The sequence below is a fragment of the Homalodisca vitripennis genome, unplaced genomic scaffold (genome assembly GCF_021130785.1).
Source record: "Homalodisca vitripennis isolate AUS2020 unplaced genomic scaffold, UT_GWSS_2.1 ScUCBcl_2716;HRSCAF=7751, whole genome shotgun sequence".
Taxonomy (NCBI): Eukaryota; Metazoa; Arthropoda; class Insecta; order Hemiptera; family Cicadellidae; genus Homalodisca; species Homalodisca vitripennis.
In genome coordinates, this window is record NW_025778840.1 from 35,587 (window position 1) to 49,054 (window position 13,468).

A 13,468-nucleotide genomic window follows, 5' to 3' on the forward strand; every position below is an offset into this window, starting at 1 on the left:
TTTTGAGACTATTTTTCTAAATGTTCGTTATTTATTTGAGTGAGCTATGCCAACACCAAATAATGTGCAAAAGTTATGAGTAAAAAAATGTGTAAAACATATATATATATTTTTTACACAACTGGTGATTATATATATCAATCTCCTTAAGAGGCAAATAGTTTTTTATTCATTTGTATTTCAGGGGAGGGGGGCTCCCTCCTCTTTTATTCTCCCTTAATCTTAATTGTTAATAAATAACAAAATTACAGTGAAATACTTTTAATATTAACCACAAAATAGATGGTAGTTACAAAGGTAAAACATATTCAACTTACATTAGTTAATACATTATCAATTATCTGTAAAACTTTCTCCTTAAACACCAACTTCTGACGTGGATTCATCTCCGCCATGTCAGGAAGAAGGCTGAGCAGATACCGGGTCTCAGTCCTAGCCATCAGCTGTTTGATGGTGTCACACTCACAGATTGGTCTGTCATCAGCAAATGGACCCACAAGATTGTTCTGGTGTGAGTTCTCTCTTATGTCATCCCCACTATTGTTACTGAAGGGATCATAATGGTCCTCAATGTTATTGCTTACAACAATGCAACAGTCATCACCTCTGTTTATCATAATATTACTGTTTTTCAACTGTGGAATTTCATTGCGGTGTGAAACTTCTTGAACATTGGCTGTTGTATTACTTTTATTTCTTGATTTATCAACTTTATCCTGTACTGAAATTACTTCAATTGTTTCTCCTCGCTTCATCATGAAGACACATCAATGTTGACACAGCTCTACTTTGAATTGTTGAATGTTATTTTTGTACTTCCTGTTGAAAATAAAAATACAAAATCAGTGTTGCTGAGAACTTTTTAAATAAAAATAGCAGAATAGTTATAGCAGATCATTCACTGAGTTTTAAAATATTAAATGGGCTTGTGCTTATATAACAAAAATTTTACATTTGTATCAACACTGAAGAGAGTAGACGATTTATATAGATGATAAAAATGAAAAAATACCGTGAAAAGTATACAGTAGTAACTGGATATGTTTTTTCCTCCCTTCTTTTTAATGGTTTTTTTATGTAATGCAAAATTATCTGATACACCACAAATACAAGGATAAAAATAAGTCTAAACAACATTCTAAATTAAACTTTGAAGAGAATTTGTGGATGAAGATTTTTATTTAATTTTGTTGTTATTAATTTTACTAAATTAAAAACAGCATAACATATGAGTTATTCACAAATACTATAATAATATAAAATGTATTATTTGAAAGGAACTTTAAATAAAACAACCTCACATTAATAAAATCCCATTGATAGACTTGTAAACAGTATAATTTAATGAGACATAAATTATATATATATATATATATTTGTATATATAGTCACAAAGGTAGTTATAGCAAATGTTATATGTTAATTTATTTCGATTATTTCTATTTGATCCTTCAATTAACCCTTCCCACGCTGTAGACAGATATATTAGAATGGTATACGTAGACCAAAACGCCAAATACAGTTATATAAGACATTCTAGATTATGTCTCTTGGAGAATTTTGTAGTTCACAAAGACCTTCGAAATGCCCGGTAACCGGTTGCCAAGGAAGTACTTATAAACAGCATTCACTCTGTGGCAGGGAAGGGGAGCGCCCTTTGTCTAACTCCGACCACTTGCTTGTCAGTTTTGTGTCTCCTTCAAAGCCATAACCAAACATATCCGTGGCGTGTATTACTGCTTTCTCGGTTGTCACGAGTTCTCGTCTACTACGTATCTTTTTTTTGTAAAGTGTAATTAAACTGAAAAGTTTAATTACATTTTACAGTGGAATTAAAATTTATTTGAAATAAATAGTTATGTAAACTATTCTCTTTTGTATCTATAAACGCACTAATTTTAAGTAAAATGCTCTGTTTTATACTTTTTTTGCTTTTACCTTTTATAATTTAGCTATAATAAAAATTAACTTTGAACTCAAAGAAACAAATTTTTTTACTTCTTCTGGTGTTATAGGAAAGTTAATGGCTATTATTAGTGGCGTGCAAAGGGTTAAACTGTAAATAACAATACTGGGATTAATGCCCAAAATCCCTCTTCATAAATCTCTACATAAAGCAGCCCCTACCCCTGGACCCTACCCGTCCAAAATATCTTCCCACTCCAGAAGCAGTGCAAAGTTCCTTTTAGGATCAAGTGCAATTTCTCAGCTTCTTGTCATAGGGGCCCAAAAAAATGATAACTATATTAATATTTCTGTTTGTGTATGTACCTTGCCCCCGCTTTTTGCCTTTTTCTAGAAACATATCACTATACCCTAAGTGTGCTTACTTTATCATTACAAATAAAATCAATATAAACGTAACTACCCATGTACTATAAAAAATATACCTGTGTTATTTTTGGTATATTTAGATCTAACCCTGAACAAACATGGTTAAAATGTTATGATTTAATACAATACAAATAAACAAAAATCTTTTGAAATTAGATTCCAGAGTGGAATGTAACAAAATTAGTACCAATTATATATTTCAAAAATTAGTATATTTCATAAAATCCTAAATTAAATTGAGGTACAACAGCACTGAGAATTATCTGATGACATAAAATCTACTGTAGCAGCAGCTATTCAGGAAGAGGGTAACCAATAATGAGAGATGGCTAAAAATGCTGGAGATTACTAACACATACAACCACACTATACGGACTCATATAAAACATTTTTGCTGTAAATAAACCAATATTATTTAGTTTATTAAATAACATAATCTATATTATTACTGAATAGTCTATTCACCTCTAGAAAAACACATACCCAGGTATTATTTTTATTAAATGGCTCTTTATAACTAAGGTAAATTACTTCCATGAGTTACAGGGAGTAATAGTACTGAGTGCCAATTCAATGATTTGTTGTCAATAGACCATCGAGCAGCCAATGCACAAATTTATAACAAAAACATCTGGAAACTTGACACTGAAAGTACTACAATAAGTAACATTCTGTACTGAAATTGTGGCAAGTATTTTGCTGTCCCACCATTATCAAATTGATGCTAGTAATGGTAATATTTTAAATTTATGAATTATTAGTATTTTGATTGGAAATTAAAACATTTTATAGGCGTAACTGTTTCAATTCCTTAATTTTTCAATTTCAACATTTTTTAAATGAAATAATACTGAAAATCATGTTCTTTTCTTTAACTTTGCTGTTAAAATGTTTAAAATTTATATATAAAACTAGCTGACCCGGCGAACTTTGTGCCGCCTTAAAGGCAATATCACATGATCACATTTTTTACTTTTTAAATTAGGATAATTGTAAATAAAAAAAATATAATTATTCAATGATTCTTTATTTTCCATTTATTGTAGCATCTTGTGATAAACAACATTTTTTGTTTTTTTATTAGGCGCGAAAACAAATAACGCGGACGGTCTTCCGACCCGTGGACATGCCACATTTAATTAGCCATGGGAAACACATGGATGTTTGAGATTAAGAGCACAAACTTTCAACGATTGGCCTTGTGACTTATTTACAGTCATGGCGAATGCAAGACGGATCGGAAATTGAAACCGTTTAAACTCAAATGGCATGTCGGGTGGGATCATCGGGATCCTCGGAATGAGAATTTCCTCACCTTTGAGTATTGTGGTGTAAATCAAATTGTTCATCAATTTACTTACCACCAAACTTGATTGTACCAAGCATGATTACTACGGAACCAATATTTAGTTGTAAATTGTGCCAGGTACATCCAAGGAGTTTAAACATTCAATTGGATAGTTGGTGGCATCATCTTCATTTGTTACACAGTCAACAGATTTGAAATAATGCAGTGTACCAATGATCTCATTCCGAATTATGTAGTTTAAGTCATCTACATCTTTATTCTTAGCTGCCAAAATTGCTCGCTCACTCAACCATTCATCATTTTTGAGGTTAGTAATGATGTTTGGGAATAATTTGTTGATGAGTTCGTCTTTCGATGAGACAAAGTTACAGATATTCCGAGGAAATGAAATCAATCCGCTCGATTCGTCGACAGGTACTCAACCATTACCGATAGTCAACAAAACTCAGAGAAATCTTCAGCAGATGTATCGTTCAGCAATGCAACTCTCATGTTTGTTGTCAGCTGAAGTTTCCTAACATAGCGCCATAGATTCGATGATTTGAGGCAAGCGTTTATTTTGTCGGCAGTAGTCGATCTGGGCATTACTGGCAGTGTTTGGCGGAAATCGCCAGACAGTAAAATAGTTGCGCCTCCAAAACATTTTGAGTCATTACGTAGATCTTGCAATGTTACGTTAACTGCTTCCAATGCACGTTTATGCGCTATTGTGCATTCGTCCCAGATGATGATCTTCGATTCTGATCAAACTTTCGCCATAGCGGAGCGCTTTGCAATGTTGCATGTTGGTTCTTCAACAGATTGAAGATTTAACGGCAATTTTAATGCAGAATGTGCCATACGACATCCTTCTAGCAATGTGGCTGCTATTCCAGAAGAAGCAACTGAAACTGCAATGTTGGATCTTGCACGAACAGTGGGTAAAACTACTGACATGAGGAATGTCTTACCAGTTCCAACATGTAAATATAAACCACCGTTTCCATCATCAATTGCCTTCATTAATGTATCATAAACTTCCTTTTGTTGGGGGTTCATCAGGGCCACATTTGTTTGAACTACTAAATCTAATTCCTGGTGATCATATTCACGTTCCCATTCCAATTCTCAAATAAATGCGTCATTCATTTTACGATTTGGCACTGGCATTCCTAACATGACTAATAAACTACCACACATGAGATAACACATGTCTTCGATCAAGAGTAAGGCCCGATAATGTATCTCCTCATTCATTTTAAGATCGGAATTTATTGAACTGAGACGAATTTGATGTAAAATATCTTCTGCCATATTATCCTTGTATTTTTGCCACAGGTTAGATGGGTTTGATGAAAAGCATATCGAAGTGATGATAGCAAATAATGTACGTATCTGACTTGGAGATGCAGAGATAACTGCTTTGAATTGTAAAAAATTTAAATTTGATTTGTATTATCTGGATAGTAAAGTCTATGCTTAACAGTGATTGCAGAAACAATTGAAACAAAATTTGCTGTTTCTCTTAAGCTTACTCTATGCTTTAAAACTTTAAAATGTAAAGCTTTGTTTGCTTTAAAATGTAAAGAAATTTAAAATGGTAATTAAATTATACTAGCGGACCCGGCGCGCTTCGCTGCGCATTTCAATAAGTTTCCCGCGGCTTCGCACGCAATTTCCCGTTGAAAACAGTACACTATATTCACTTATTCATTTTCTATCACATTCTAAACATTGCTGAGATAATTGATAGTCGTTCCTTCGTGAGCTTCTTGGGCGCATTATGAAGGTATGTACCACATTCCTGATACTTCTGTCAAAAAAAAACAACTAAGGTTGATTTTATAACATTCTTTATATTTGTAGCCAACGTAAGATAGTAATTATGATATCTGCATTGCTCTTCTGATCAAGCATGAGCATGGTTTATATTAAATAAATATTGCAGTTAAAGGTGAATTTTTACGTCAAATTTGAATTGTATTATCTGGATAGTAAAGTCTATGTTTAACAGTGATTGCAGAAACAGTTTAAACAAAATTTGTCGTTTCTCTTAAGCTTACTCTATGCTTTAAAACTATAAGTGTAGTAATTAAATTATATATAAATATATTTTTTGTCGCATTATATATGTTTACAAAGAACAGCTGATTAAAAATTTGAAAAGACTCTTTCACTTAATAACATATGTTTGCTGCAATGCATTTCTTACGGGTATTTCTGTAACCAGTGGGGCGGAATCCTGAATCGGGAAAGGGATAAAAAGTATCCTATAACCTTCTACAGATCAAGACGAACAAATTAAAAAAAAAATTAGGCGAATCCGTCCAGCCGTTTGTGAGTGATGCTGTTACACACGAACAGTTTCATTTTTATATAATAGATAAACATATATTTCTTTTGTTGCATTATATATGTTTACAAAGAACAGCTGATTCAATTTGAACAGGCCCTTTCACTTAATAACATATGTTTGCTGTAATGCATTTCTTACGGGTATTTCCGTAACTTTTAGAGACCAGTGGGGCGGAATCCTGAATCGGGAACGGGATAAAAAAGTATCCTATGTGTTTCTCCCAGTTCTTAGCTACCTCCCTACCAATTTTCAGCCAAATCGAATCAGCCGTTCTTGACTTATAAATAGTGTAACTAACACGACTTTCTTTTATATATATAGATTTAGTTGTGTTATAAATAAATATATGTAAAGAGGCTACCAATCCATTTACAAAAATACTTTTTCAGTTTTAGGTGAGACATTTTTTATTTTTTCCAGAAATATATTTTTCATTGTATTTTTGTATTACAGATCTTAACAATTTTGATATTTTAAAATCACAAGTAAGCCAATCTTGTGGATGTTCCCCAAATCAGAATACACAGTGAACATAATTCTTCTGCTAAATATTCTGTGCACTCTCTGTTCTTGTGTTGTTAAACATCAGTGTTTAAACATATTACTTCAGTTGTTTTTTCAGTTACCAAAATCAGTCTACGTCGTCACTTCACCAGGAATTGTAGACATTTGATACTACAACAGCCATATAAGTTATATATAACAAAACCGGCCATTTATAGATTATTTTGCAAACATTGGTTTAAGGTGGTGCAATCGATTTTGTGTTGAATAAAAAAATGTTAGTCATAAACCTTCAAGATACCTTTCCTGATGACAGAAAAAGAATAATAAAAGGTTTTGTCACTTCACAAGGAATTGTTGACATTTGAGGTACTGTAGTATGTTGGGTCATTACTGTAATCAGGTTCATTGGAATACAACTGAAGATAACGATGTGAAATTGTTATAGTAGGTGTGTGAAATATCACCAGTGGAATGACAGCTTTTTTTAATTAAAAAAAAATTTACCTGATATTAAATATTACAAAAAATTTTAATTTTACATATTTTTTATTTATAAATACAAATATACATATTATATATATATATATATATATATATATATATATATATATAAATGATATATTAATGTTTTAAATATGTAAAGCATTGAAAATATGATGTGAAAATTACAATAGAATAGACTGTATTAACATCAGCGCTATAAAACAAGAGCGCTTTACACAACCCCTGAGCTATATGCTTTCAAAATGTTAATTTTTTTAATGATATAAATGAATAATAAAAAACACTAACTTAATTGGAATAACGGTTTAAAGTGATGCAATCAGTGTCAGGTTGGAATAAATGGTCCAACCGTCTACCTAATACATTATCTATCTATAAATGTAAAGTAAGGAAAAATAAAAACATCCCTTTCGGCTCTGTTGGAAGAAAAATAGATTTCACATGAAGCTTTCACCTCGAAATGTCTAATTGAAGATGCATTATAGGTTTAGATTTTTAATTTTCACAACACTGATGGAACAATAATTCTCATTTTTGGCATGTTAATATAATTGTAACACTTTAAACTCTTCATAATCATGAAACCTCATAAGTCAAGAATTGTTATAACCATAAAAATTTCTTTGTAAAAATACGGGGTTCATTTAGTTACAACTAATAGGAAAATATGTTTGTAATGTTGAAGATATGTTTGTTCTTTGGTGAATCAATGTTTTGAAGATTCTTACTCCTTTACTAGTAACATATTCGTTTCATGTGTATAGGATGATGGCTACCGGCTCAGTCCTGATACTTTTGTTCTAGTTTCTGCCGCAGTGAAGCCCATCCTGCAAGATATCTATGAAGGACTTGTTGCTTAAAGTGGTGCTAACTGGTTAAGAACCCTTACACTGAACATGAAATTACATCATCCTCAAATCCATAATTGGTTAAAGTTGCAGCGCTTTACTGTGGCTATGCCATGGAAAGGAACGGCAGTGCCGAAGCTATGGAAAAAGCCCATGCTTTGGATGAAGTCACGTTCAAGAGATCTGTTGCCTCCATAAACAAGGAACATTTCCTTCTAACCTGGTTATCTGGTTATTACTCCTCCGTCATTTGGAGACACTCAGTCATAAAAAGTATGTGATTCACAGTCCTGGTAATGGTAGGGTCAAACAATCTCTTTAGTGCGTACAAGTACTATTATCTAGAGCTAGATTTAGAGCATTTCAGCGACTGCCTGGAGTATGTGGTCATACTCATTGGGTTGAACTTTTTAACAGTTGGCATCTATGTTATCGCTCTCTGCCATTGTTAATTTCTGTTACCAGGGTTTGTTGTGAACACTAGAACAAATGTCATGACATAATATGCATTCTACACAGCATGTGATGCTAAGTAGCCTGGGTCCACAAAGGATTACCACCTCGTCATAGACACAAGTGTTTCATAACAGTACAGAATTATTCTAGCTGATTCGATCTCATTATGATCTCATCAGGTAAGAATAGGAAGCAGATTTCAACATCCATCTCACAACAGCATCAAGACTTGAGTGGAGCTCAAGAAGAAGGAGTAAAAGAGTAAGAATCTTCAAAACATTGATTCACCCTTCTCACACAACAAAAAGGTATCTTCACTTCGTGAGATGGTATCTTGGAAAGAAATTAAAAACTGAAACAATATAAAAACTTTTTTTTTAAATAACCAATGGGAGCATGTTTATCAAAGGGTGCATTTAAAACATTCTTAAGCCTAAAAGGTGTATTACTTGCAATTCTAAATCAATTTCTTTGTATTTTTAATGGTATGCTTAGACATACTTTTAAAGAGCATATTTGTAGTATGAAATGTTAATAATTTGCATAAAGGTTCGTAATAAAGGCAATTTTATTTCTCTACATCAGTTTATAGGGTTAAAGATTTGAATGAATTTTTGAAGATGCTAAAACTGCCCTGCTCATCCAAAAAAGTGACTCATGCTTTTAGGACTTAGAGTACTTAAAAAATACAGGAAATATCTAACCTTGCTCCTTGCAAGAAATGTAAAATATTGTTTTTATTTATGTTTGAAGCATCTGTCACAATTATGTGTTTATACATCGATGTTGGTGCAATTCACTCCATGGCATTTGGTTGAGTGTTTATAAATATTTTTCAATTTGTCTTATGGGTAGCCCTGATGACAATAAGAAAATAGCAAAGTAAATAGATTTGTAAACCAACTGAGTACAATCATATGAAAATTTAACATGTGACATCTTATTGATACAGTAAAAAGAAAAATAACAGAGTTGAGAGTAAATGTTAAAAGCCAGTGACAAAATTCACACTATCTCATTGTAGTATCCTCTCTAGCTCACCAGAGCTTTTATTATTTGAGCACTGCTATAGAACCTAACTTAATTAACAAAAATGTAAATGTATTATATGGCAAGATCAATCTCAAAAAAAATTAAGAACATATATTTTGACGTGACAACGTCTTAAATTAGGTTGCGGCTCGGAGTCACTCATGAAAAAGTGTAACGCCCGGTAACGTTACGATGCCCGTCCAGTGGGTCCGCCGCACGGGATCCGCACGGTATAAAGCAGATAACTGTGGGTCCGCAGCACGGGATAAAGCAGATAACTATGTTTATTCGTGAAAATGTGGAGTGCTTAGATTCGTCATTTACAACAACTACAACAATAAAGGTAAATAATTGTACACTGATATTTCATTATCGTAAACTATGATTGATTGATTAATTGTTAGATTGACACAAAAGTTGAGAAACTGAGTTTATAGGTTATGTCATACTATTGACAAATGTTGATAGTGTTAAGTAAATTATTAGTTTAAATCACTCTGCAATCAATCGTAATTCAGTCGATTGAGAAGAAACAGCGCGTATTGCTAGTCAAACATTTAAAATAACAAATTATAACCTCTAACCTGTCATAACAGTGCGACCAAACAATCGAACTAAACCGACCAATCACCACGCGCGGAGTTAGAATTTAACTGTGTTTAGCAAGAATTTCAAATTCCAATTTTAGTAAATGTTTTATTCAACTTTACCATTTACAATAACAAATTTTAATTAATTTGAAATTATGTACAATGTTTTAGTAAACAAAATATATTTCTATAGTTAAAATTTGTGCAATTCTTATTTTCATTCAATTCCTTGTTCCTATAGTGCAATTTAATAATATTCATATCAATAAATATTCTACCGAGAAAAAGACGTTGTCACGTAAAATCTTCGCCCGTAAAACCGACTTTACAGGCAACCATAATTTTTTTTTAATTTTAAAATTATTTTTGGGAGGATTAAATAAAATTCAAACTATGCAAACATAGTCAGATTTAAAGAACATTCCAAATGGAAAAGACTGAGCTCTTTAGCTTTAACAGATTTGTATGCTATTTGTTTATAAAATACTGAGACATGACCAAAAGCTACCTTTTAGTGGATTTAAAAGCTTGTTACTCAAAAACCAAACAGCAGAAAAATTTAGAATTTAGCATTTTAACTAGTCTTGGTAAGTATACCAATACAAATAACCAAAATTTAAGACGTCAAGGTCCAAGATTATTTTTTCATTGATTTATTTTAAGTGCAATAACCATTCAAGATGAAAGTAGGAAAGATGAAATAACAAAAAAAGTAACTAAGACATAATTCTCTGTCCCTATCTATAATTTTAATAGCGCAATATATCAACTTCAATATTTTTGCTTTTCAAACTATTAGTGGGTAGACTTTAATAAGTGGCCTACACTCGTTATTCAATTGTTTTTATCTGAAGGAATAATTCGATATTACAATTTATTTAACTTAGCATATAATTTCAACTTGTGTTAGTTTTAGTAATTTTAATGTAAACAATAATCATAAAGAAGTAACTGATATTTTGAGACTTTGAAAATGGCGATGAATATGAGGAAAATAGCCTAGTAAGATATTTCTCACAAGTGACGAGATTTGTTTAATTCGCTTCAATATGTGGGTTTGGCTCCTAGTAACCCATGGGTAGTGTTAAATTTATGTTTTTAAAGTTGTAATGTACAAGATTCTTCTTGTTACCTTCTTGTTACGGTAATTTATTATGACTCTTATTGTGTACAATTTTTACATATCGAAGTTGGATAATATATCTAATTGTTCGATGAAAACAACTGAATAATGAGTGTAGACCTCTTATTAAAGTCTCCCCCTATTAGTTACTTCTTGTTGTTTATTGCTTACATTAAACTTGCTATAACTAATAATTGAAATCATATGCTAAGTTAAATAAATTATAATAACGAATATTTAATTTAATATTAATATTTAATTTTGAACAACAACTAACCTTAAAGTGTTGGCATTGTTATAAATTTCAAGTATAATTTATAATACATAAATAAAAACACACATTTTATATCATATAAATCCTTCCACAAAAAATATGTTCCTAAAATTGAAACATAATCAATAATTAAAAAAGCACTTAAACTCCTAAAATAAATAACTTTCTGGATACCTTTTTTTATTTATTTACAGTGTTGCCAATCCACTTTTGGAAAATCCCACCATACCTGAAAAAAATACCACCTATGAGCCCAAATTACCACCTTGCTTTAAAAGTATATTTAGGCTACTAAAGTGTGTTATCGACATCGTATGACAGTCTATATTTGTAAATGCACAGGGTGTCTACCAAACTGAACATATAAAATTCCCTGACTTTTTCCAGGTTTTCTAGGTTAGACACTCTTAAATGGGCTTAACGAGCAGGATTTTTATTGCATTGAATATGGTTGATTTTTAGAGCATAATATCATAACTTATATTGTAAAAAAAATTAACTTTTTACTTTTTTACAGAGACAATTTGCATGAAAAAGTTAGTTTCAGAAAAACAAATTTAAACTTTCAATGACTTGGATCCATGCCAAAAGTTTTTAAATAGAAAACTTGTAAACTGATAAAGCAGACATTAATCATGCAATCCCTGCTGTGATTCAAAGAAGGAGTAAAGGAATATAATATGTAAATGACTTCTAAAATCTCACTGTCAACCAGCTAAGCACAGGCTTTAGGTTTGAACATACTATAGGCCTACAAAAGTAATTATTTTAGGAAAGGCCTACCAAAACCAAACATGCAAGGTTAAGCAAAAATACTTACAACACTCTTTCATGATATCCTACCTCCAAAATAGGTTGTTTACTGATGTACAGTTTAATAAATTTGTATGATAAATCACATAACTGTTATGTGTTGTGTCTAAAAAATCCACTTTTTCCTTTAACTCAACTTGTAGCTTTATGGAAAAAAATTACACTAGATCACTGTTTTTTAAATGTGTTAACCACAATTTTTTTAATGTCAGGCAAAGTGCTAGGCACACATAGTCTTGAAATTAAAACCTTAGAAGGCTAGCATTACCATGATGTGTTTAGCCTACTCTATAACTCAGGTTCAAATATTTATTTATATATAAATATATATATATATAATATACACACAAAATTTATTTCACAATATATCACTTGATGACCAAAATATGAATCACAATATATTTGGCTATATTAACACAGTTTTAGTTTTTTTTAAAAGCCAAATATAATAATAATAAGGCCTAATTTCTTATTGCCATATATTTCTTGTGAGCATTTCCTTGGTAGGTTCAAATTTAACACATCCACCGCTATTTCGGATTCCTTCCCTTGTACCCATCAATGAAACGACTGTTTCTGTTTTCAATTTGTTTTCTGTCATTGGTTTTTGCAATGCTTCAGTTCACTGAATATTCGTTTCGACAGAATGAATTTGAAAATGGCAGTATAAAAAGTAAGTTAAACACTTTTTGTATTTCTGTAAACATAGCATCTCCAGCGACTGTCTTTAGACTGAATAACAGCCTTCCAATATTGCATAGCAGACTCATTTGCATCAAGTTTATGCTCTTTGAAGTCTAGCAAAGCATGACTTTTCCACTGATTGTCGAGTTTTTGACATCAACAACTTTCTTCAGAACGGGAAATCTGTTAATGACATGAGCCAAAGACCTTACTTTGAAGGTTTGGGCACTTTTTTTGGCTCCAAGACACTGAGGACATCAAAAAACTTCATCAGAAAAATCAAATCTAGATTTGATTTGTGTGACCAATTCCACATAGAAGCTTAAAATACTTTTTAAGAAACTTCAATATCTTTCTTTTCTGCATTTTTCTTTAATTCATTAAATGTTTCTGTTGCCTGAATGCCTAAATATATTTGTTCTAATTGCAGGAAATGACGGGGGTTTGAATGCTCAATGGACATGATGGGTGTATTTTTAATGTAGTTTAAGTCCATGTAGTTTGTACACAGATCTTGAAGCATCTTGTGAACCTCTGGTCGCAATCTATGGAGAAGTGGTGTTTCGGATTGGAAACATTACATTAAAATCTGTTAGCATACCAAGAACATAAGACATAAACTCCAAGTATAAGTAGATAAATTGGTTGTTCATAGCAGC

General features: G+C 31.7%; 1 protein-coding gene across 2 annotated transcripts; it reads right to left on the bottom strand.

Annotated features, from left to right (window-relative positions):
- Positions 1–245: 245 nt before the first annotated feature.
- LOC124372181 lies at positions 246–11,466 on the bottom strand. 2 transcript variants are annotated; one of them, XM_046830546.1, is made up of 2 exons: positions 11,316–11,466; positions 246–819 (listed from the first exon to the last, which is right to left on the bottom strand). In XM_046830546.1, exon 2 carries the CDS (start codon positions 756–758, stop codon positions 309–311), a length of 450 nt encoding a protein of 149 aa, XP_046686502.1. In that variant the 5' UTR covers positions 759–819; positions 11,316–11,466; the 3' UTR covers positions 246–308. The 2 variants fall into 2 exon arrangements, with proteins under 2 accessions (XP_046686502.1, XP_046686503.1); XM_046830547.1 differs by lacking the exon at positions 11,316–11,466 and adding an exon at positions 8,998–9,163.
- Positions 11,467–13,468: the final 2,002 nt, after the last annotated feature.